The sequence below is a fragment of the Thermobia domestica genome, chromosome 13 (genome assembly GCF_964235325.1).
Source record: "Thermobia domestica chromosome 13, izTheDome1.hap1.1, whole genome shotgun sequence".
In the NCBI taxonomy this organism is placed as follows: domain Eukaryota; kingdom Metazoa; phylum Arthropoda; class Insecta; order Zygentoma; family Lepismatidae; genus Thermobia; species Thermobia domestica.
This window is the reverse complement of record NC_137466.1, coordinates 191,646,424-191,673,431: the sequence shown is the minus strand read 5'-3', so window position 1 is coordinate 191,673,431 and position 27,008 is coordinate 191,646,424. Positions and strand designations below refer to the sequence as shown.

Genomic DNA, 27,008 nt, shown 5'->3' with positions numbered 1-27,008 from the left:
ACAACATTTTTTCTTCAACTGAAAATGGCGCATTTTGTGCCTGATAAAGTGTTTTTGCGGGGAGTTATTCTTCATTGCTTTAACATGAAGAAAAGTGCTACCGCAAGTCATCATATTTTAGTGGAAGTGTTTGGTGACCATGCTCTAGCTGAGCGAACGTGTCAGAAGTGGTTTGCGCGGTTTAAAAGTGGTGATTTCAGCTTGGAAGACCAAAAGCAATTTGGACAGCCAAAAGAATTTGAAGATGAAGAATTGAGAGCATTGCTTGATCAGGATTCGTGTCAAACGCAGGACGAACTTGCAGAAGCATTTGGAGTTGAGAAAACAACAGTTTCCAAACGTCTCAAAGCCATAGGAATGATTCAAAAGATGTCTTATTGGGTTTCACATGAATTGAAAAGAAAGACGTTGAAAGAAGAAAAACCGTTTGCGAATTGCTGCTTCAAAGACAGAAAAGGAAGGAATTTTTGCATCGAATTGTAACTGGTGATGAGAAGTGGATTCATTACGAGAATCCTAAACGGAAAAAGGCCTGGGTGAAGCAAGGTGAACCAGGTCCTTCACAACCGAAACGAGATATTCATTGTGCAAAGGTTATGCTGTATATATGGTGGGATTTGAAACGTGTGGTGTACTATGAACTTCTGAAACTTGGTGAAACTATTAATGGACACCGCTATCGACAACAATTAATGCGTTTGAAGCAAGCTCTGGCCTGAAAACGACCAGAATGGAATAACAGGCATAATAAACTTATTTATCAAGATGATAACGCTCGACCACATGTCGCAAAACCGGTCAAAACCTATTTGGAAAATGTCGGATGGAAAGTGTTACTCCACCCGCGATATTCACCAGACACTGCTCCGTCTGACTACTACTTGATCGATTGCATGAATAACGATTTGATTGGACAGCGGTTCACTTCTTCAGAAAATATCGAAAAATGGATCTTTGATTAGATTGCGTCAAAAGATGAGGAATTCTTTCGACACGGAATCCGTAAATTGCCTGAAAGATGGGAGAAAGTAGTGGCTAGCGATAGACAATATTTTTGTTAACGTATTCATTTACTTTGTTTTTGAAATAAAGCTTCAATTTTTATTAAAAACCGCACGAATTAATTCCTAGACCAAATACATTTTTGTGAGAAACCTTACAGTACCGAATATATACCTCGTACTTGGTAATACCAACTGATATGGAACTTTGAGAACTATGAAATTATTTACTCCTGAACCAAACTTTATTATACCTTGGTATTACTATGAGTGGAAATTCTGTATCCGTGGATAGCTATATTGTTATTTATATTGAAAGTATGGTTTCCCGTATCAAGTCGTTTTGATTCTGTATTTTCCGCCATTCATCGAGTTTTCCTTTTTTTTATAAATTTTGCTCGGTGGTAGTGCATTCATCTCTGGTGGATGGGGTCCTTGGTTCGATCCCAGCTAGCTCCAAGTGAACTTTGTGGTGGACAAATACCGTATGCGTGGGTTTTCCCGTTTCCTCCTACTTTCTTCATTCCACCATTTCATTCATTTCTAATCATCACCGTCTCCTCTAGCCTATCCGGCATAGTCGTGAGACGCAAAAAAAAATATTTCATTTCATTTTTAAAATAAATTTTGTAATAAAAAATTACTTCTTTATTACATTTCTATATGATTGACATAAAGAAATCAACCAATATACATGTCTGTAGTAATTAAGAATCTTCCTTTTTTTTAGATGAATTTTCAAGTCAAGGCAGCGAAAGAGATTACCAGAGCAGCGTAACCTATCCAGTTATATCAGAGTGTGTGGAAACAACACCCTCCATTGGGCAATGTCGAGCCCTGTATGGATATGAAGCCAACCTCTATGATGAACTGACTCTTCAACCTGGTAAGTATTGAGACACCTTGCAAGGAATATGACGTTTTGTGTTTATGGTGTATTTAAAGCTAGGCTGCCATGGTGCAAGAATCTTGTAGCTGCCATTAAAAAATCTTGCAACCCCTTTTTCTACTTACTGTTTACACATTACAACTTTCTGAAAGCAAGAAAGACATCTCCACCGATGTAGCACTGCACTCTAGTGGACAAATAGTGAACCTTCTCATTAAAAACGTGTATTTTGGCGCGCTTCCCCTCCCCGTCCAAAAGAATCCGCCGTTTCGGAAGCGGAGAAACTTTTTTTTCCCTTTATGTCAGCGGAAGGGCGATAGCAGGTAGCAAGCAAGATGGCCCAGAAAGTTGCACATGGTTTGACTCCTTGCAAGATGAAAAAAATGTTGCAGGTTCCTTTTAAGATTATGTTTACATGGAGAAATATTGTACGGTTGCCAGCGGCGTAGCGAGCATTACAAGATTGGGGGGGGGGATGAAACTTGAAATTGCCAAGTCTTGATTTTAAAAATGCCAAGTCTTGATTATATATATATATATATATATATATATATATATATATATATATATATATATCAAGTGTTTCGAAAATCTTAGTCTCACTTTTACCAACTCTGCGGAAAACTTCACAGCAACCTTATTTTCATATTCGCCCCATTCCGTGCCCCATCTGAGTGACGGACGAACAGCCCCCGGTTTCGAGTAAAGTTTCACACCTCAACTCAGAATCACTATCATCTCCCACGATGTACAACTGTTAATTTGACAACTTATGGCTAGTTTTGATAGTCTGCGCCAGTCAGTCCTCACCAGAAATGCGGAGAGTTTTTTTCTCTTCTGTCCTCCAGTCTCCTCCCACTTCGATTTCATAATTTCGCACTCTGATGAAAATTATTAAATACCAGCAAGAAAAATACTAATATATAACCTCCCTTTTAGGCGCCCCTCCAACCACAAGCCCGGGGCACGTGCCCCGCTTGCTCCCCCATGAGCTACGTAAGTAACATACAATGATTACGTAATGCTTTGACTTATAAATACTATAAAGAAAGGAAGAATTGCAATTTTTGTTTTACTTTCCGAAAGAACCAACTACGTGATTAAAAATGAAGTAGGAAAGGCAACACATTTGTATGAAAATGAAGTGAAACACACACCGGTCTATGCTTTCACCCAGCAGACGTATTGTTTGGCCCCCCAAAATGTGACTTTTGGAATCATGCACTTAGGTTCATAGCGGAAGAGACAGAACGACTTGACTCATGAATTGTAGCTTTCGTCCATCGAACAACATTTCCAGAAACCTACTGTGTTCCCCTGTGCCGTTGCATGGAAAATCAGCAGCCGGGGCGAGAGTATGACGGCGTCCTCGTACATATGAGTTAGGGGACAGATCATCCGCGAAGCGCCACCATGGTTGGCGCGAAGCGTAAGAAAATTTTCAAAAATAAACCCTGCTTTTCCTTGATTTTGAACACCTTTTATTACTTTTTTCCTTCCATTTTATATATGTGCACATATATTTTCCTAACATGAGTAACATTATAGGACCATTTCCTAAAGCAGAAAGAGGATTTAAGTACATACTAGTTGTATTCCAAATAATTTTTCCTGTCTCTCTTTTTCTTTCATTCTCTTTTTTCATTTTTCTCCCCAATTTTGCGCCCCCTTTCTTCGGAGCCCGGAGCTATCACCCCCGTTATGCAAGGCACTGATGATATCATTCCCAAAATACACTTTTGTTCAGTTCTCCCTACTCGAAAAGCCCTGTAAATAGAAAGTCTTACTGGAAAACAGAACTGAAATACGCTATCCTTGTCCTCTATATTAATATGATCACCTTTTGTTTCAAAGCGAAAGGTTTATTCACACACAAAGCATACACGGTTACACAATACAAAGTATATTCACTCTGGTATAAAAATCTACTTCCCTTTGACACTTTACTATTAGAAAAAAACTCTTAAATTTGTCAAATTCACATACTATACATAGTAAAAGGTTTATACTAATAAACCTGCCATGTTTTCTTCATGGGAATACGGGATCCCCTTTCCCCCCAAAAACTTTCCAACAAAATCCAATAAACTGTACCTCTGGTTATGAATAACAGTATAATAGGCCGCGGTGGCTCAGTGGTATAGCGTTCATTTCTGGTGCATGGGATCCTTGGTTCGATCCCAGCTCACTTCCAGTGAGCTTTGTAGTGGAAAAACACCGTGTGCGTCTCGGGGTTCTCCCGTTTCCTCCCACTTTCTTCATTCCACCATTTCATTCATTTCTCATCATCACCATCTCCTTTAGCCTAGCCAACATTTATTTTTTTCAACAATATAATAGGCGGAAGTTTCCTAAGCTGCAGCTACTTTTCTCTCGTCGTTCCCTGCAATTAACTTGACGGACTGAAGATGTTTACAATCCAACTACAATAAAAAAAATGCCTTAAAAATTTAAGATAATGTCTTATATAAATGCTTTACAGAAAAACAATATGCAAACGGTTCAAATCAGTCATACAATCTACATTCAATATTCTTCGCGTGTTTAGCAATATTTATTTACATGGTAGTATTTGCCAAAATTACGTTTGTCAGTTTAATCTGATGAAAAGTTTATTTTTCTCCTTGTGTCGTGTATAATTATCAGGACCAGATTTACATATTTCTAAGCCCTGGACCAAGCACAATTCTGTGCCCATAGCATCTCAAAAATATTATAATTCTTGTTACTTTATTTAATGTCTCTATGAAGAAAAAGTCACTCATCTTTCCTGTGCTTGTACATGTAGAAACACTCAAAGCCATCTTACTTTTTTTTCTTTTTTTTATGTTGGAGAGTATCCGAGTTTCCACCAGGTACAATGGAAAAAGCATTGTTGCAAATTTCGCTCGCTATCAAGTCGGACAGGGTATTGTGATAACTTGATCAAAACTGTTACATGCTACACTTTATCGTTCATTCACATTATCCCAGCCACTTCATTACTTTTCGAATAAGCTTATATTGATAGGAGAAATGGGATGGAATTAAAATATGGGACATTTGCCTGTCCTGACTAAATTTATTGGGACGCGGTATTCTCGGGCCCAAAATCGGGACTGTCCCGTTTTATACGGGACGAACAGTAGGCTTAATACTAACCAGTCACTGCCTTGTTCTTGTTTCATTAATATCAATTCTTTCAGTCACTACCTGTTGCCTTGTATACGCTCTTGTATCAAATGCTTTTGCGTAAATTCTCTACTTGCCACCGAAACGCCTTTTCTGTCTGTCTTTGCATGCCAACTCCATTCTGCTTTTGTCAGTGGTACAATTTCCGATTTTCATTAAAGATTCTTCAAAATGTTTACGAATATCAAATGAAGAAAAGTGAAGTGTAATCACTTGCAACAAGTAAAGAAGCTTTAAACGAATAAATCAATTTATTTCAAGATAGGTAACTACACAAAATTTATGCCAAGTCTATAAAAGAACTGATAATGTTTTACAGCAACTGGCTACCTAAGAAAATGTTAAACCGAATAAGTCAATTGAACAAAACGGCATTCTTCAAATTGCCAACTATGTATTTTAATTTGCCAACTTGTCAAGCGATTGGTAACTTTGGGGGGGGAGGCTCCCCCCCTTTACCCCCCCTTAACGACGCCCCTGACGGTTGCAAGATTTATTTTAATGACAGCTACAAGATTCTTGCAGCATGGCAACCTAGCTTAAGACATAGAGTGTGAGAAGTGGTTACTTTGTCCATGAATTGCCGAATTAAGTATGAATATGGAAAATTTATTGTAAGTGATTTTCATCACTTTTTTTAAAAGAATTTTATATTTAAATACAATTCTTTGAGACTAAAAAGAGTGATTTTGAAGCTTGTCAGTTTCTATTTAAAAGCACTAGTGAAGATATTACGAATTGTTGAATTATCTAGTTAGTTTACTTGACAAGATAGTGTCTACTTTATTAATGACAATAGGCAGATAATACGTTTTAACTATAAAAGATATAGGTAATTATAATTAAAATATTTTAGCTTTAAAATAGTATGCAATAACATTACCGTAACAATGGCAGGTGTTCGATTATGTTCCTTTCGAATAATGCTATAATTAAAATATTTTCATATAAATTTTGCGCTGAAGCTTCTTATAAATATTTATACGAACAAATACACTTATATCTCTGTACCTTGCTTGTAATTTCGCCGAGGCTGATGGCGTGTCCTGTAATCCGGCTCTTGGAACCGAAATAGTGAGGTGGAGAACGGTCTATATTGTGTAGAGTATCTTGGACGATGGCCTATACACTCGCCAACTGCACCGGGTTCAAACCCCGATCGCTGTTCCGAGCCCATGTTAGTAGTAAGTTCCGTCCTTTATAACCGTGGTGTTGTACAAGGACTCAAAACACAAAAACATTTGTAATTTTCTTCGTCAGATAGTGGCATAATTAATTAATTAATTTTTTCAGCGTTTTCTTTAAATTTTGCTGGAAATTCGGTTAAAATTCTATAAAATTTGTTCAAAAGATTCTCTAGATTCTATTATTATTACTTAGTTCTCACTTAGGTTTATCTAGGGCTCTCAAACGTCCCTGTTTTCTTACATCTGTTTCCTTTCAAAATTGTTGAAAACTCTAATGTTCCAGTTTTTCTCCGAAATGTAACTTGATATCATTCGTGCGATATTTCAAAAACATATTTAATTAGTAATCAATACTCAAATGATAGGTATAATCTACTTTCTGTCACACTTTCAGTGATTGACCTATTATTCAAATAATTCTGATATTTTAGCAACAACGAAGAGCGTAACAGACTATTTTGTAATTTTTCATACGGTATCCTAGTTTTTTAGTCTGAAAATCTGGGAGTCTTGGTTATATCGTATATTTATGGATGATGCAATATATGTACAGGGTATTTCAAAACAACATCGACAACGTTTGGGAGGTGATTCCTGACACCAAGATAAGTCAAAAAGTATAAACCAACCTAGGTGCAGAAATCCGTCATTTCGGAGTTATAGGCTGCCGAAAACATGAACTTCAAAGGTCCATGGCTCCAATACTATGGGACCTACCGCAGTCGGGTCAAGACTTTATTTAGGAACTAATATATGCACAATCCAAAAATACACGTTTCAGAATCTTGCAGTACTCTCGCAACAATTTTAACAGAGGGAGGTTAGCTATGGGCATATAACTTGAAGTACTCATCTACTACCTCTATAAAAATTGTTGCGGAATCACTGCAGGATTCTGAAACATGGATATTTGGATAAGGCACATACTAGATCCTTAGTAAAGTCTTGACTCAAGTACGGTAGGTCTCATAATATTGGAGCTATGGACCTTTAAATTTCATGTTTTCAGCAGCCTATACTTCCGAAATGGATTTCTGCACCTAGGTTAGTCTGTACTTTTTGTCTTATCTTAATGTCAGGAATCACCTCCCAAACGTTGTTGGTGTTGTTTTAGAACACCTTTATATATATATATATAAGACGCATTCAGTGGTAGTGAAACACAAAGTATACTTAAAACTATCAAAAGTCGGAAGTGTGTAAATGGCCACTCTATTATGAAAATTATTTTAATGCTATGATCAATTTGAAAACTATTAAACATGAGTTTTGTGAATAAATGCCTTTAGTTGTAGTGAAAAGCACAAAGGGCATCTTCAGTAACTCCCTACTTTCTTGACCGGTGAGTACCAGGGTCGATATGGGTATGTAGAGAACCGGTAGGCTCTACATTTTACGAATATGGTTGTATTCAGTTACGTATAAGTGGTGGACAAACACCGTGTGCGCGGGTTTTCTTGAGGTTCTCCCATTTTCTTTAGTCTAGCCGACAAACCGTGAGACGTAAAACTTATAGATTTCATTTCATTTCAGTTCAGTTACGTATAAGCAAAAACAACACAAAACTGACAAAATATTGTAGTTTTACGGTGACAGCCAATAAACAACCTCAGCTCCTAGCGCCAGTAACGTCGTAACAAGAAAACTTAGTGGTATCATTGTTTTCGGTATAGATCTCTCTTAAATTTCTCTCGTGAACAACCTTTCTCCCCTTCCCCCCGCACACTATACTTCAGTCTTGATTTTTAAAATATGCTGCTCTTAGGAATTTGCCATCTTGATCCCAGGCTCCTGCGTAAATATATCTTATCGACTACACCATCACTCGAGATGACATCAATAGTGTATATGTCATAAACTTTTTCTTCTTTCAGGTGATGTAATCAATATACATGATAAGCAAGCAGATGGTTGGTGGCTTGGAGAGTTAAATGGCGTTGTGGGTATATTCCCTGCAACCTACGTGGAAGAAATCAAATAAACATACTTTCATATGGAGCACTGCTTGAAGGTATCCAGTATGTAAATAATGGCGACTAGAAGACATAAGCAACAGTGGCGGATTGAGAGGGAAGAAGGACCGTTTTTAAGAAAATACATATCGTATATATGTATGTAGTGAATTAGTTCTTTTTTTTAAAGTGTTTGAAATGGTGACATGGTCAGAGCAGGATAAAAGAAGAGTATGGTTGTTGCTTTCTATTTACGAATGCTAAAATATTGCATTAAAAAAAGAACGCGGAAGAAAACAGTGCACCAGCCTATTGTATTACACAAGCTGGAGGTCAACAAAAAAACTAAATTCTATCGAGGACCAACTATAATAAGTTTTTAAGGCATGCAATGATGTAAATATATAAAATAAAGCTTGCTCAAAAGTGTCTATATATTGTAGGGTTATCGTGCACTGTCTTTTTGTAAATACATGTTTTTTCTTATGTACGTACAATGTACCAAAATGTTAACTTGTGTTTTCCAAAGTGTCTTCCATTGTAAAATGTACTACTATACATGTTCTGTACAATATTTTTAAAAAAAATATATCAACTTTTACTACTAATAGTATAACAACTATTGTAAAACGTTGATGTAATAATGTATTGACCGTATTGGAGCAATGGATGGATATTTCATTATGAAGAAGGAAAAAGAAACCGCTATAGCTGTGCCAAACTGTTACATCTGTCTAATAAGAAGGATGGCTATGAGAAAATGTATTGCAGCAGTATTCAGTTGATTCATGCCTTTCTTTTTCGATTATTTTTATGTATGATAAATAACGAGGAAGTCAGAATAAATTTCTAAGGATTATAATTTAATATTGTGTGTATTTAGTTGTACTTACATTGGCATTTTCCTTTATTTCTAGGAACATTATACAGAGTCCGCCAGAAAAATGTGTACCCTGTATAAGAAAGAAAAAAAAAACTATATATCATATTTCTTAATTACATTTAATTATTGTTCAAATGTGTTACAAACCTTCAAGTAAGCACATGTTTATAATATATGTTCAAAATGATGGCCGTTGGCGGTCAAACATCTAACAGAATGACAAGGGGCACTGCAACTACAGCGATCAATATATCAATGGAGATCGATGCACATGCCTCTGTAGTCTTCTGGCGAAGGTTCTAGAGCGTGTGCGGCATACTTCAATACACTTCATCCAAAGTGCCATTTCACAGTTCCTTACAAGAAGAAGTCCATCGGGGTAAGATCTGGCGAAAGGGGAGGAAACTCAATGGCCCCTCTTCGACCAATTCAATCTTCCTGTAGATTGTCATCTAGGAAAGCTCGTACTTATAGGTTGTAGTGGGGTGGGGCCCCGTCCTGTTGGTAGAAGACCTCATTGTCTCCATAAAGCGCACATACACCTGGCAGAATTAATGTACGTAACATTTGCAGGTACGCTTCTCCAGTGACAGTACGATCAAAGATGAAGGGTCCTATCAAACCCCGAGCTGTAAGTAACACTAGACAATAACTTCTGGTAGATCGCAAATCGTACCATGCGCCTCAAACTTGTCAACAATGCGTGTTAATGTTAGGCGGGTTGGTAGTTCAGTACCAAACTCCCCTCTCCACTGACGCTGCACTTTGATGGCATTCCCAAACCTGATAAAACACTTCAAAACGTACTTTCGCTGTTCGAGCGTCAAGCGTGCTCCTGCCATTTTCTCATCTCTTTAACTGTGCTGACAGTAACGACATCTGTTGAGCGAAAAACCGTACTACAACATAATTTTAACTGAAAACAATTGACAGTGCTGATATCTGTTGGCGAAAAACCATACTACAACATACTTAAATTTCAGAACAATTGTCAATGCCAGTATCCTGATACAGAATGACAGAGAGTGTATACATTTTTCTGCCGGACTCTGTATATTAGGAAAGATTTGTCAAAAAGGTGTAGGTATAATTACATAAATATTTTTAAAAATCTAAAAGATTGTTGCTTATAGCGTGAGATTATCTCTGCAACTAGAATTTTCCGAACTCCATTTCCCTACTGTTAGAGAAACTTTGAAGTAACCCAGAAAGTTACTATATTTCTTTAACACTGAATACTTAGCTGAGAGAGAGAAATACTTATAAATTCCTTTGTTATCTTCTCTTACAATAATATATTTATTTTTTAAAATGAAATTTCATATAATTACTAATTACAGAGTTGCAACTTATGCTCTCTATTACAGAATGCGACAAAACAAACAGTACTGGAATCACACCGTTGGCATTTATTTATTTGTTGTACAACATAATGAAACATAAGAAATGTTGTTAAATGAATGTCAACTAAATGTTACTCAACACTTTGTAAATGTACGAGGAGTCGCACCTGTACATCATGTGTGCAAAATGTTGACCATTACGTTCTTCATAGCGGTCCTGTAAATCGATGAATATGTTAATAGACACGGGTTGCTGGAATGACAAAACAAATAACCAAATCTTCTCTCTTAACTCTGGTGTAATGGTAGGGGTTTATCTGTTCGGAAAATTGCTTCCTTCAACGTACCCCATATGGAAGCATCTGGATAAATGAAATGAAATCTTTAAGTTTTACGTCCCACGGTTATGCCGGTTAGGCTAAAGGAGACGGTGATTATGAGAAATGAATGAAATGGGATGAAGAGTGGAAGGAAACGGGAGAAAACCCACGAACACGGTGTTTGTCCACCACAAAGTCCACACGGCGCGAGCTGGGATCGAACCAGGGACCCCCAGCACTGGAGGTGAACGCTCTACCACTGAGCCACCGCGCCCCCCATGGAAACATCTGGAGCTATGAGGTCAGGGAAGTGGGAAGAATATGGAAAATCCGTTTCACGGGAAATCAAGCGATGTCCAAACTCACGTGGACAGAAGGACAAGTGACTCACTTGCAGTGGGCAGTAGCTTCGTCTTGCTGCATCCATTGTTGTTGTAACGATGTTTTTTGTGCAGCAAAAACCGTGCAGATCATTCAAGAATGGGTCAATAATCAACTGTTGAATGATGTAGCGACCAAGGTACACATAGTTTTCATCACTGAACCATATGTTGCTGATGAAACCTTCATATACCATAGCTTCAGAACAATACAGTAGACATGCGCGTTCATCTGCTGTGAGATGCTGCCCCACAACGTATGGGCGGAAATAGTGGTCGACAATGAATACCTTCTCCTCTGTTGTAAGTAACATTATCGTCGCGCCAACTGCACACCACGCTACTCCACACACAACTGAGCACACATGTGACGTTCACAGCTCATAGTACTTTGCATCTGCACGCCATTCATATGCGAATTTCAGTACTGTTTGTTTTGCCGGATACTGTAATAGTCATTTAGAATGCCAATATTTAAAATTTCATTTTATGTACGTACTTTTCCATTTCAAGTAAGGTCTGTTGCAATACATAGTATGCATAGAGATCCGAACTTGGGACTTCTCCCTTCTCCGTTACCGGGCATCAATATTTGTTGTTAGTTTTATAAAACACATTATGCTATCCATGATAATTTGCTTATACATTTCTCTTGTTGTCTCCCTGAACTGACAGAAAGTGGGAAATTAAGTACTGTGATGAAATACAAAACACAGATGATCTAGGCCACGAGTAGAAGTGGATCTGAAAAAGTAGGGGGACGCATGACGTCACACTGTCCCCCGTGCCTGGACACGCCATAGATACTTTTTATAAGTGAGAGGAACGGTGTCCACTTGCGTTGCCCCTCCCTTTTAACCCTGCTCTAGGCAGAACCTGGTCCATGACTAGTATGTCATATGATTCAGCCTCATTTGCAGCCTATGTGCATTTTGATTCCGTTCAGTTCATTATGAATCCACCTGAGTTATCAGGATTCATAATGAACTGAAAATGAGACTACGCATATACGTATAGTATGCGTAAAATAAAACATTTTCTGGAGTTCGATATTTCAATACCTTTAAAAAGCTGCTTTTATAAAACTTTATTATGAAAAAAGCAAACGTTTATATATTGTAAATTTCAATAAATTTGAGGAGTTATTTTTCAATTAATAGGTCTAATATAAAATATTCTAATTGATTTCGGTATTGAAGTTTTTCAACAAAAATAAATTAAAAAGTGTTTCGAGTAAGTATTTTTCTTTTCTTAGAAGTGTAAAACGCATTTTTAAGTGGTATTAAAATATCGGACTTGAATGATTTTTCTCAGACAACCTAATGTACAATTTATATTAGCTTACTGAGTAAGTATAAACGTACTGTTCAAAACCACCATTGAGCCCTTCACTGTAACATAGTATTACACTAAAAATAGTCTTAATTATGGTGTAGTACCTTTAATGTAATTTGGATCTAAGAACAGGAATTCAAATTTGTCTTTTCTCTCTCTCTCTACTTCAACGCTTTCAAATGTACATCAACTAACTTTCAGTAAGATTTTTTCGTGTGTATTCCTCTCATTTTATTCATTTAATGACTAGAGCTCCTTCGTAGCTAAGCAGTTAGCATACACGCCTTCGGCGTGGGAGACCCGGGTTCGATTCCTGGCGGGAGCTCATGTGGTTCGGATTCCAGGTTAATCAGTAGGTCCACGTCTAATGTAGCCTCGCTGCTGAAAGGGGCGTTAAACTCAAAATCAACTCAACTCATTGCATGACTATTAATTAGAAAAATATAATAAACGTTCAAAATAAATGCACATCATTTATTAGTGGAAGACCATTTAGAGAATCATATTGAATTTACAGAGTTGTTTCGACTAGATTATCTGAAGAAATATTTGGTAAATTATAAGAAATAATTCTTTAATTTCTTCAGCTTCGATCAATCAGAAGCAATTGTTGACGTTGGGGCCGCCAAGAAAAGAAACCGACTTCCGAATCTTATCTTAATGATTGTGTTCCATAGCAGTCTCATTTTAGTGTGGGGGCCGCCGTGGCTCAGTGGTAGAGCGTTCATCTCTGGTGCATGGGGTCCTTGGTTCGATCCCAGCTCGCACTAAATGAGCTTTCTCATGGACAAACACCGTGTGCGTGGGTTTTCTCTGATTTCCTCCCACTTTCTTTATTTCACCATTTCATTTATTTCTCATTATCACCGTCTCCTTTAGCCTAGCCGGCATAAACATGGGACGTTATACTTAAACATTTCATTTCATTTCTTTCATTCATCTAGAGAAATATTTAGCCAATTATTAGCAATAATTCTTGAATTTCTTCAGCTTCGGTCAATCAAAAAGCAAGTATTTGTTGACATTCTGAGTTTTCCCCGTAGGGATCAAGATTCAGAATATATGTGAATATTAGTGTTTCAAAATTTAAATCTACTGTAATATTAGACCTATTACATCCAAAATCAAGCAAATTTCCTCTAATTTATTGAGTTTGCAAGCTTTCAAACGTGGGGCATAAAGAAATATTTTCTTCTTCTTTTAGTAATCCTTGTGATTATAAGGTTAGCGTATGCGTCTTCGATGCAGGAGACCCGGGTTCGATTGCCGGTAGGAATTGACGTAAATCGGATCCCACATTAAGTAACAGGTCCATGTCACATACAGCCTCACTGCTGAGTGAAGCTAAACTCTAACTCAATTCTTTTCCAGTAAGAATGTAAAAGAGCAACTGTTAGGGATTCGGTCATGGTGGACTTATACATATACAGGCTGTTCATTTATTATGTAGCCAAAATCCACTGGTGAAATCCTGATATCCTAACAATTAAAAAAAAAAAAAAAGTGCACATGAACACAAGGCCAAAAACGCGTTGTTTCAAAGTTCCGAGATACCGAAATCGAGAAAATTGTAACTTTGAGGCTGCCTAGCTCGAAAACTGAGAGAGATATCAAAGGCAGTTAAAGAACTTAAGAGGAACTAGTACATTCTCTTTCTAAATACCTATGTTTCAGAGTTGAGTTGTACCGGCGCACATGATTTTAGAGAGAGAAAAGAAGAGCGGGACCTATACCACAGCTCCATCTATAAAACCCATTGCTCCGATATGTCCCAACTCTGAAACATGGTTATTTAGATAGACAGTGTACTAGTTCCTCTAATATTTCTTTAACCGCCTTTTTCGAGCTGAGCAGCCCCAGAGTTACACTTTTCTTTATTTTGGTATCTCGTAACTTTGAAGTAACGCGTTTTTCGCTTTATGTTCGTATGGACTCTTTATTGTATAAGTGTGAGGATTTCACTAGTAGATTTTGGCTACACAATAAGTGAACACCTTGTATATGTTGTTTTGCCCATTGTTAAGTACGATCATAAATCACAAGTGACAATTTATCCAATGTAATTTGAATCTCAAGGAGAACTATAGTCCCTACAGTTCCATTGGGTTTATCTTTGTTTTATGTACGCATTGAAATCTGATACACTTGGAATTCACACAAATTCATTAAGCTTGCTCAAGAAGTGTATACCTTAGTATAAAATACTACAAAAGTGCAGCTCATAACGTCAATGAATATTTGCTTCTGATCATCCGAAACTGGATAATATCAACAAGTTATTACTTGTGCTTGGACAAATATTTTTTTATTATTTATTCACAACTACTCTATAAATTCAGTATTACTTTCTAAATGATCTTCCACTAATACATATCGTGTGAATTTATTTTTCTGCGGTAATAACAGGAATAACATTTTTTTTTTTAATTAATGGTCATGAAATGAGTAAAATTAGAGAAATACGCCACACAAGATCTTAGTGAATATTTGAATGAGTTGAAGTAGTATTTGAAAGATAAAACAAATCTGAATTTTTGTTCTTAGACTTAAAGTACATTGTACGTTCTGCACCCCAATGTAATACTCATTCGCACTATGTTTACTACAAAACTGATGGAGTTAAATGATTTTGAGGGAACGTTTTCACTCGAGCAGTAAACCTACTATAAATTGTGTATTAGAGTGGGCCAAGAAAATGTTTCTTTAAGTTCGATATACTTCTAAAATAGTTTTTATATTCAGAGTAAACATAGTCTCGTTCAGCTTAGATAGATTCATGAATCGAATTGAACATGACAGTTCTACATGGCTACAAATGACATCTATTGTGTATGTTTTGAGGATAAGAACATAATCCTATCAATGGTCGCATCTGACACTCTTTACAGTAACAGGAATTTTCTCTATGCTCTGCCTTGTGTATGTCAGCCAAGCACCACAGATCATTTGCCTGTGCCTTAATAGACGAATCATTCTAAATAATTAAGTTGAACAAGCGAAGTTCTCCATAGTTCAACAGTGGTTTTTGTTACAGAATTCCTTGATTTTCTAAGAAATCCACCAAATTTGGCATGAGGTTAAAAGTCATCAAGGAAAAGGTTCTTACGTCCAGATTTTTCGATCAATCATATTGAGAAGTGGTGGCCGTAAATTGTTTCACATACATAATTGACTACGCATATTGTAACCTGTCACCGCATCTATCACTTAATTCAAGACTTCACTACAAGATGACATTCTTTAAGGTCAACCTGTGTCGCCTTGCGATATTAATGAGTTGTTATAAAAGCTTATATCCCATTGCAAACTTTGACATTATATTTACAAGATCCGAAAAAAAAAAAAAAAAAAAAAATGTTTTTAACTGAAATTGAATTCTCAAGTGATATTTTATTACGTAATTGATTCCCAGCTCAAAGCGATCTGTTTGTCGAACGAAAGAAAGAAAGAAGGAAAACTGAAAGAAAGAAAAAAGAGAGAACGAAAACATGTGAGAAACAACTGAAAAAGTGTAAACTTTAATTTTCAAAAGGTAGGCGCGGTACGTTTCATCATCAATTGCTATAAGCAAAACGCTTTGAGTTATAATTCAAATCGGTAATAAAAGACTATATGTGAAATAATCAGTATGGCTATAATTTCAATTTGAAAACCGTTAGGTTTCTCTGCCGGATTCTGTACTTAGTTGTGAAGTGAAATACTTACCTCATTTTTCCTCTGAACAAAATAAAACTCCATTACTTCTTTGGTTTGTAATAGCCTTGCACAAACAGAAAATCGTATAAAAAAAACTATCTCCATACAAAACTTGTATTATTTATTTTAAACCTTAATACTTGGGAGGTTTTCTTCTTAAATTACAGTAGAAAAATATCTTAAAAATACAAAAGTAATATGTACACAGATTATTGTCCAATATATCTCTTTACAACACGCACATCTGCATTAAATATCAAATCGTTCATAGAATAAAAGAAAACATGATTACAGAAATATAGAAGAAGGTGTATATATTCACACATAATCAATATCAATATGTTAGCATGTTACACAAACAATGTTTGAAATTATTTAACCTTATCATCTTTTAGTAGATATTGGACAGTCTACGTTTTTAATATAAAGTTATTTTATTTCAGCGCAATATAATTCTTCGCTATTACTTCTTATTCAAAATATTTACATTAATAGTATGCATTATTACAGCCACATTCCATGTAGTAGTACGTCAATTATGTACAGTTTGAAATAATTGGTATAAATACACTTGTCTTTATACCCATTTTTAGTCGTACTTAATAGCAATTAATAGATTCCGATGAACTATGATGTCTTTACTCCTATCATTTCAGGTGGCTTCTTTCATAAACAGCTCTCGGACACTACACAACACTTCGAAAAGCTCTTCAGATTCACATATTTCCTCTGACGATTTCAAGGCAGGGTTTGTTTTGGTAACTGAAAATGAAGAAAGGCACAAAAGACAGGTTATTCCGAGTATAATGATCAAAACAGGTCAACTAAATAAAAATAACTTTTATCTTATTGTACACCTAGTCCATTCTTTTTAAACTATTTCAAAGATGATTGCAGTGAAAGCACATGAACCCACGTTTCTTTAATTTTCTATTACCTGAACCTGCACTCTCTACACAGCACAACATGCACATATGAGCATGAATCTTCTTGTCATTCCTCACAACATCTGTACATTTCACTTTACAGACACAAGTGAAAGAAGTCTTGATAAAAAAAATCGGCAAGGGGTACCATTAAGGGAAGATTTTTTTCAATATCTTGCAGCGTTTGCAATATTTGAGCCTACTTCCGGTTGAAGTTTCTAATTCATGTATGATCAGTGTTTTCTTTCTTCTTGCATGCAGTATGTAATAAGCAAATATATTAACACACAATTAATTATAATGTCAGTGATATATGGTGTTCATTGGGCAAAATACCCCAAACAATAAAGATTTATCTTAGACTGAAGAAATGGTTATCCTTCGTTTTTCATTATAATTTGGCCACGAAACAAACGCCTGAGAGGGATGCAACCCCATATGCAATCATGTTGTGTTGGAATGTATAACTCGTAGGATATGATTATTTACTTTTTTTAAATTTCAACACTTCCAATGTACCCTAAAAAAAGTAATAAAGAAATAACGGGCATGTTTTTTAAATATTCAATTAGAACTGAACAATCGATCGCACGAAATTTACAATCTGTCAGTGAAAACGGCATCTTTCTAGAGCCTGTGGTTCCCGAGAACTCACAGTCGAAAGGATTGGCCACAAACATATAAACTTTTCTAGCGTTTTAATATATAGATCAAACGTTAAGCATAACTTAAACTTTCATTTTTTTTAAATGCTTGTATGATCTATCAAGTATTTCTGATTTTTCTAGCATTTTGAATATTATGTTTTATTGAGGTATCTATCTTTTATCATTCCATGGTATTTAAGTGTTATGTTTGCTGATTTAGTGAAATTAAAACCTGCTAAACTCTTGCTTACTTTGGTAAGGCTGCTACAGGAGACTTAGTCACTAGAGTGAAATCTTTACCTGAAAAGCTCTCACCAGAAATGCTCCAGAACTGCAATGTCTAATTCTATTGATAGTGAATGTTTTAATCTGTCTTTACATATGTGGCCAGTAAAAAAATAATAATCCGCCCTGTATTGCAAAAATCAGGCAATCTTACCTATGTAAGTCATTTGGGTAACGGCAAATAGATAACTTTCCCTATATTTCTCTGGTTTCAGAAGACAGAGAAAGCTATGCTTACCATTATATATATACTGGTTATTTCCTTTTAGTTTGTGTTGATATTTAATATAACATATACAGAAGAGGCATGTATTATTTAGTACAGAAACATGTTAGGAAATAAAATTCCGCAGTTTATTTCGGAAGCAATATTACAACATTATGACAAACGAACTATTTTGAATAAGATAGAACAATTGTAAACATTTATCTTTTACGACCTTGATTTGAAATTTATCAACTATATATCAACATAATTTTATTTCCAGCCACACACAGGAACCTTGAAACAATTTATGATCAGCGTTCTTATTTAGCTTCTGTATACTAGTAGCAAATTATTCCATGTCCAGTATCAGTTGTAACTGATCCACGGTTCTAGGATTTTTACCCGAGTGTACATTGCATTTTAACCAGCATTTTCTATGAGAAACATGGAAGGTAAAATATTCCGAAATCATTATTTTTTTTTCTTTTTGCAACGAACAACGACTTTTCTATTCAAGAGACCAAACAGATGCTTTTTTTTTTTTTTTTAAAGATCTTTTGGTGTCAATCAGCTCCTGATAAGGGGTGAAATAGCATGAGAACAATATTTCGTGAATTTCAAAGCGTAACTGCGCAGAAAGCCAAACGAACGATAGCACATTCAGAATTTTCAATTTATTATTATTTTTCAAACTGTTTTCTGCGTATTGTTAACCTAAAGCATTTAATGAACTCGCTACATTTTCCATTGAAATTAGTTGGAAACATTTATAGAAGAGTATTGACCTTATCAATGGTCAAACGCATCCTTATCATTGTTTCCTGGGCAAACTGCGTGAGTAACTCTGTTGCTAAATGCACATCATATACCAAACAGCTTTCAAAGAAAAACCTAATTTTTAACCAGCGCGTTCTAATATTACCATAATGAGCTAGAGTGAACATAAAGCATCTGGACAAATTTTGAAATGTAAAACATACAAAGTTTTCATAATACTTTCGACAGAAATATCGAACGTTATTATATAGGGAAATTCTATCGCATGTCATATGCTGGACACAGCCTTAACGATGCAGATTCAACAATTTATACACATTTCTAAAGAAATAAACTTCATATTTACTAGAACAGCAGTCTGTTTCCCATGTCACAAAATTTATCACATGTCTTCAGGGTGTTTACTAAAATTTCAAAATGATATTTCGTGACTTTTTTGCGACCTTCAAAGACATTTTGACGTTTTATAGAACAAAATTTTCCAATCTATACTTACATTAAAAAAAAAAAAAGCTAAATTTCGTGACTTGTCTTTACTTTCATGACCGTTTTCTGATTTCGTGATATCCGTGACTTTCATGACCGATAAACACCCTGGTCTTAAATACGTTATACTACAAGTATTACAGTCCTACATGACAACGTATTCGGAAAACGAGATACTCAGAACGGCAATTTCGGAAATAATAGGAATTGAGGAACTACAATTCAGTCAAGGATTAATAAGATAAAGTTCTCACATTCTAGATTTTAGTTTTTTTTTTTTAAATATTATTTCACCAGAATAACAAGTTAAACAAATTTAAGAATCAAAATTACAATGACCATAATGAAATGAAATCTTTCAGTTTAACGTACCACGATTATGCTCTTTAGGTTAAGGGAGAGAGATGATTACGGCAAGTAAATGATGATGGAATCATTGGTGGAATGAGAATGTAGGAGGAAATGGGACAAGGTGTCTACTAAAATTTCAAAATTAAAAATTTCGTGACCTTTTGTTACCCAAACCATAAAATTTAGTAACATTCTCAATAGCGAATTTACATGCGAATTCGGCCGAATTTTCATGCATGCGACAGAAGCATACTTTGATTGCGATTTAGTACCGTCTAAAGCCGACCATAGACATTTTTGGTGGTGAATTTTGATGTTTTATAGAACAAAATTTTCCCATCTATACCTATATTTGTACAGATTTTAAAAAATCGTGACCCAAAAGCTAAATTTCGTGACTTTTTCTTGACTTTCATGACCGTTTTCTGATTTCGTGACCGATAGACACCCTGTGGGAGTACCCGAGAAAACCCACGGACACCATGTTGGCCAGGGATTGAATCAAGGAGCCCATGCATCAGAGCTAAGTGCTCTATTACTGAGCACTGTGTCCACATGAAATGAATTAAGATTTTTAGTTTAACGTCGCAGGACTATAACCGTGGGCTAAACGAGGGAAATAATATCATAAATTGTCGAAGAACCAATTCTGAAATCGGCCTCTGTTTACGTGTTCTTCGAGACCATTAATTCTCCTTAGTTTTTGGTCTATAATGATTTAAGTGTTTACTCTTATTAAAGAACTCGTGCTGGACTTCGAGAATATTTTACAGTACGATACATTGTATGTACACAGCTGTAATATTGTGCAAACGTGATATATAACTCGCTAGAAAACAGGGATCATGGCACTGCAATGAAACTGAGTTACGATGAACACTGAAGAAACGAAAAACGGGGCGCGACCTATCGGTTAAGGTCAGCAAAGCTCGAATTCACCCGAAGAAAACCGCGAACGATTCGATTGGTGCCTGATTACAGAATTTTCCGAACCACAGAATGTCGGATTAAAGAGCGTCTACTGTATTAAGAACGTTATTTCTGGACAATTATATTATTGGCATTAGTGCTGTTGAATTTTTGTGACATTTGCGGTTTTCGGTTTTTGAGAAAACCGGTTTTCTGAAAACCGAAACCGAAAAAGCGGTTTTCAAAACCGAAACCGCAAATGCGGTTTTCAAAACCGAAACCGAAAAAGCGGTTTTCAAAACCGAAACCGCAAAAGTGGTTTTCAAAACCGAAACCGCAATAGCGGTTTTTAAAACCGAAACCGCAGAAGCTCTTTTCGAAAGCGAAAGCCGCCCGAAACCGTGTTTACGGTTTTATAAACGAAACCTTGTTTGTCCTTTTCAAAGCAAACACAATGTTTGATGTTTTTAATTACACCTTTTAACAATTGTGAAAGCATTTATCGATCGAGACAATTGTATTGATTTATGTCTGTGTTTTAACTTTTTTTATTTGCTCCAAGACTATTAAGGTAATATATGCAACACTGTGCGAAAGGGATAGTTCGATGGTTGTACAAGTCACAGCTAAATTAGGGTTGCAATATTTTAAAGTCAGAAAAGTTCTAAACCGTAAACACTAATGTGAACTTGTGTGTTACAAATACTGACCTGGGATCCTTCGCACTTTTTTTTTTAAAGTTACTTCTTTGATGACACTTCCAATGTACTTTTCGGCTGCAGGGAAGCAAACTGGACCCCACCTGATTTTCATATATTTTGTAAATTAGACCTCGAGGAACACGAATCTGAAGGAATTTTGATATTTCGAATGTCGAAACTCGAGATATTGGAACATAAAGTGACCATGGAAGCAAACTGGACCCAACCTGATTTTTATATATTTTGTAAAGTAGAACACGAGAAACACGAATCTGAAGGAATTTTGACATTCCGAATTTCGGAACTCGAGATATTCGAACATAAAGTGACCACGGAAGCAAACTGGGCCAAAACTAGTTTTAATATATTTTGTAAACTAGACTACGAGGAACACGAATCTGAAGGAATTTTAACATTCCGACTTCCCGAACTCGAGATACTAGAACTTATACAGTAGTTTTACATAGTATGTATAAAATTAACGAAGAAAGTTCTGTCGCTTTTTGACCTATCACCTTAGAGCATCGATATGTCACCTAAGACCAGGAGTGTAGCCAGCAGGTTTCTATAGGAGGGGCTAGTCGTTTTTGAAGGGGGGCCAGCTACAATCTTAAAAAAAAGATGTGTTGTAGCTAGTGTTTTTGAAGCCTGAAAAAAACAGGAAAATTTTGGTTTCCTTCAAGAAAACTAAAAACACTGTTTTAGCTGTTTCTTCTTCTTCTTCTTATTATTATTATTATTAATTTCATAAATTATATTACAGATAGTTTGTATTATGTTTAACCAAGAACTACTGCCCCTACCAAACATTATACCTTTGTGCATAACTATTTCAATACACAGAACCGATCTATAAAGGTAAACAAGAAAGTTCTATCGCTTTCTCACCCACCACCTCCGGACATTCATATGTCACCTAACACGTATCTGGAAGATTAAGAATAGATCGACAACCTTCTGCAAACGTTCTGGAAGGCCATTTATTCCATCGCGGTAGAGGTTGGTGTTCCGTGAAGCGAAGGGGGTATCAAGTGCATTTTGCACCTCAACTTGGGATTTGAGCTGGCATCCTTTAAGGTGATTGCCCAAGGAAGAGAACAGATAATAATCGGACGGTGCAATGTCCAGTGAGTATGGCGTATGCAATAGTGTTTCCTATCCATGGCGTAAAATGGTGTCCCGGGTCATCCTAGCCACGAGGGGCTTAACGTTGTCCTGTAACATAAGGACCCCTTTGGGATTCAGAAATGCTGGCTCCAGAATTTTGAGTTTCTCTTGAACACGGCTCAACTGCTGACAGTACACAGTTGGATTGATGCGATGACCAGCTGGTAGCAGTTCCCGATGCACGATGCCGCGATCAGTTCATAAATACACAGGAGGACTTTCTTCTGGTGCAGTGCTGGTTTTGGCTGTCTTGGAACCGTTCATGGGATGCTAACCAATTATGACTTCGCCGTGGAACTTCGTACAGGACCCATTTCTCATCACATGGCAACACCTTGTCCAGAAATGGTTCCTTCCTCAGACGAGACAGCAAAGAAACACAGGTGTCTGCTTGGGTTGCCTTTTGACCCGGAATCAAGTTATGTGGGACCCATCGACCCAACTTTTAGTGTTTTCTCAGTTGATGAAGGTGCTGCTGAATGGTTTCGCCACTCACACTGAATTGTCCCCATGCCGTAACCGTCGGTGGACCACAAATGGGCAATTAGCGACATCTCGCCAAACATTGGCGCCGCCGCAGCGACGATCCCCGGTGGCCCCTCTACCGTTTTGAAAATTATACCACCAGCCGCAGAGACGCGACAAAACGCCAATGAACCACAAAATTACTCCCCCAAAATGTTAAATCGGCTATATGTGTGATTTAGTTACATTAAGGTGAGTCTAAAAAACACTTTAAAAAAGTATCAAAAAATTACCCCACAGGGGACTCAAACCACCAACCTTATGATTACTAGGCAAGTGTTCTTCCTACTTCGCTACGAAGTTGATGAAGGAAACGTCGCTTGTAAAGGGATAAATCGTTAAGATCTTTTTAATTGGATCAATCAGAGTGCTCCTTTAACCGTGTATATTCGACGATAACTGTTTGGAATTAGATAAAATGTGTGTAATTTTGTAACAAAATGAAGTGTGTCTATTTACTTTCTCCCATACTCACTTTCTAATGATCGACGACAGTTGCCATCTAAATTCATGCAATTATCGCACTTATCTCAAGATCTTTCACTTCATGATGTTGAGACAGAGGTTATTCTTGATCCTCGGAGCTCACTTTAGGAACAATTATCCAGGGAAAAAAAATATAATAATAACCGCATGCACATGACTGGCGATTGTTCGTGTTGGTCCCTTCACGATTCTCCGCGAAGAATCTAAGAAGTATGGACCAAAACAAAGTTCTCGCTGTTCGCTGCTACGCGGTAGTAACTTCAACACCCCGACACGAGATATATGTTTCGACTCGACGAAACCCTGCCGCCAGTGAGGGCCAATTATCGCAGACCTCCACAAAAAGCGACATAACTTTCTTGGTTACTTTTACACATAAGACTGATTTACTTTGAAACTGCACTTAATTTATTTAAGATTTTCTGACAAAAATGTTTATTTATTATTCGTGACGAAAAAGAGATAATTATTTTATTAACAGCTATATCTCACTTACTGTTTTGCACGAAATAGCATTTAAAAAAGCGAATGAATTCCAAACTGAAAAACTGAATAAAAACGTTGCTTATCACCAAATTCTCCATCTGATAAAAAGTTTTCTTAAAACACTAATTACAGCATACAAATAATATAATGTACTTACGATTTAGTTTAGTACCATTGTTTTATGATAGAATTTATAGTACCTTGTCAAAACGTTTGTCTTCAAACTGTCAAATACAAATCGCCGTAGATTGTGTAATCTGCTGTCACAAAAAGTCTACCATACTATTTTCGGATGGCTATAATGAAGAAATACCATACTATTTTGTGATCGGTATGGTAAAATACTATTTTTCCATACTATTTTACCGCAAATTATTAATTATATGTAAACTTTGTTATTTTTAAATGACTGAAGCGAAGTAATCTCACGATGATGTTTTAACATCTGACCATTAGGAGAGCCAGGAAATCATTTGGGGGGCTGGCCCCGATACTCCCCCCCGTGGATACATCCCTGCCTAAGACGTATCTGGAAGATCAAAAATAGTACCCATCAGTATCAACGACCTTCTGCCAACGTTCGGGGTGGGCATGGATTCCTTCGCGGTAGAACTTGGTTTGCCGTGAAGCGAAGAAGGTATCAAGTGTATTTTGCACCTTTACTACGGAGTTGAACTGGAGTTCTCTAAGGTGAGTGTCCAAGGAATGGAACAGGTGATATTCGGACGGCGCAATGTCCGGGGAGTATGGCGGCTGCAATAGTGTTTCCCATCCAAGGCGTAGGATGGTGTCCCGGGTCAATCTAGCCATGTGGGGCTTAGCGTTGTCCAGTAACGGGAGAACCCCTTAGCGATTGAGAAGTGCTGGCTCCAGGGTTTTGAGTTTTTCTTGAACACGCTCAACTGCTAACAGTAGACAGTTGCATTGATGTTCTCTGACCAGCCGGTAGCAGTTTCCGATGCACGATGTCGCGAGCAGTCCACCAAACACACAGCAGGACTTTCTGCTGCATTACTGGTTTCAGCTGTTTTAGAACCAGTTCATGGGATTTTAACCAATGATGACGACGCCATGGAGCTTCTCATGACATGTCAACATCCTGTCCAGAAATGGCTCCTTCCTCAGACGAGACAGCAAAGATACACAGGTGTCTGCTCGCGTAGCCTTCTGGTCCGGAGTTAATTCATGTGGGACCAATAGACTCAAATTGTAGTGCTTCCCAAGTTGATGGAGATGCTGCCGGATGGTTTCTCCACTCACATTGAATGTTAGCCCCAGTTCCTCACAGGTCCCTCCACTGTTCGCCTCAATTGCTACCTGAAGATTTTCATTTTGTACACGTGTTGGTCTTCCGGCACGTGGTGCGTCTTTCGTGAGTGTTTTGTTACCGTCCTTAAACTTTCTAAATCACCCTTGCAGTGTCTGCGTAATCACGACACCCTCACGAATGGCCTGAGATATCTTCCGCCCCGCTGCAGTGGCGTTTGACCCAAGTTTGAATCCGTACAGCATACACGCCCTTATGACGCTCTGTGGAGGTTCCATATTCACTCTATCCTTACACAAGTTCACGTTGTAACTGAACTGCCACAAGCAGGTAGAAGTTGGATATATCCACACCAAGATCTGACCTTCGCCTTTTCTCCATTCGCATTCAACTCACGGTGTGAGGATCAATTGAACACAGACCTCCACAAAAAGCGACAGAACTTTCTTGGTTACCTTTATATATCTCACAGGACACAATATTTTTTGTATAGAGAATATATCTATATTAAACTTGAAGTTTTAATATCTCGAGTTCCGGAAGTCGGAATGTCAAAAATCCTTCAGATTCGTGTTCCTTGTGATCTAGTTTACGAAATATATAAAAATCAGAGGTGTAGCGGTTTACGTTGAATATGCCAAGACTTTATCCATTAAGTCGTCTTAGATTTTTCTTCAATCCCAAAAAGCAGGTGGTTTTTCGTGATTAAGATACGTTTAAGCGAGGGACGAATAGAACCTGAAAATCGGATGGTAACCGCAAAAATCGGGTAATATGACAACACTAAGCTAAATAAAAAATAAGGTAATCCTTATTTAAGATCACTACACCTCCAACTCATGAAATCCAACTTGAAACATCATCCACTTAGACTGAGATCTATTATATTATCATTACTCTTTCACCTTGTTTTTAAGTAGTACTGCCACTCTTTCTTTTGTTAACTTTCTTAAAAAAAGAAAAGAAAAAAATTAGATCGCAATACACAATTTTATTGTTGATTTGTTGCCACTCCGATAAATGAGAATGTTGTGGTTTAACATGTGTTGACTGGTTTCTTATCGCAAGTCCCAGACACCTGCAATAGTTCATACGTGAAGGGAACACCGATCATATTTTATTCTATTTTTTTACTTCCCAATAACGATAGCCGTGCCTCTTTGTGAGAAACTGCAACTTATTTTTTTTTTTTTTTTTTATTCTGCCAATTGTAAAAGTATACTAAACAAGAATTTCCCTACACGTTAAGACATTTTAAGAAAAAAAAAAAATCTTCTTTCCCCTCTGCAAATTTTGAGCATTTTTTCCCTCCATCTGGCAACTGAGAGTCGAAGATGGGAAAGATTCTTTGCTGTTTTCTCGTCGTTACTTGATATTAGTGCTGTCGAATTTTTGTGACTTTTGCAGTTTTCGGTTTTTGAGAATATCGGTTTTCTGAAAACCGAAAACCGCAAGTGCGGTTTTCAAAACCGAAACCGCAAATGCGCTTTTCTAAACCGAAACCGCAAAAGCGGTTTTCAAAACCGAAACCGCAAAAACGGTTTTCAAAACCGAAACCGCAAAAACGGTTTTCAAAACCGAAACCGCAAAAACGGTTTTCAAAACCGAAACCGCAAAAGCGGTTTTCAAA

General features: G+C 36.9%; 2 protein-coding genes and 1 non-coding gene across 4 annotated transcripts in view; 1 reads left to right on the top strand and 2 right to left on the bottom strand.

Moving 5' to 3' along the window:
* Window positions 1–9,078, top strand: part of Nost (Nostrin) — a 315,536-nt gene extending 306,458 nt beyond the window's left edge. The window contains exons 12-13 of the mRNA XM_081737150.1: window positions 1,732–1,887; window positions 8,123–9,078. Of these exons, the coding sequence (XP_081593276.1) occupies window positions 1,732–1,887; window positions 8,123–8,229 (263 nt within the window). The 3' untranslated portion in view covers window positions 8,230–9,078. The remainder of the gene's footprint in view (window positions 1–1,731; window positions 1,888–8,122) is intronic.
* A 1,870-nt stretch (window positions 9,079–10,948) lies between these two features.
* TRNAW-CCA (transfer RNA tryptophan (anticodon CCA)) lies at window positions 10,949–11,020 on the bottom strand. The gene has a single exon. It is a non-coding gene; the product is annotated as a tRNA-Trp (tRNA).
* A 5,237-nt stretch (window positions 11,021–16,257) lies between these two features.
* LOC145668886 (uncharacterized) overlaps window positions 16,258–27,008 on the bottom strand; it is a 31,487-nt gene continuing 20,736 nt past the window's right edge. For both annotated transcript variants that reach the window (XM_081737147.1, XM_081737148.1), the window contains one exon: window positions 16,258–16,919. In XM_081737147.1, coding sequence (XP_081593273.1) covers window positions 16,810–16,919 — 110 coding nt within the window. In that variant the 3' untranslated portion in view covers window positions 16,258–16,809. The remainder of the gene's footprint in view (window positions 16,920–27,008) is intronic.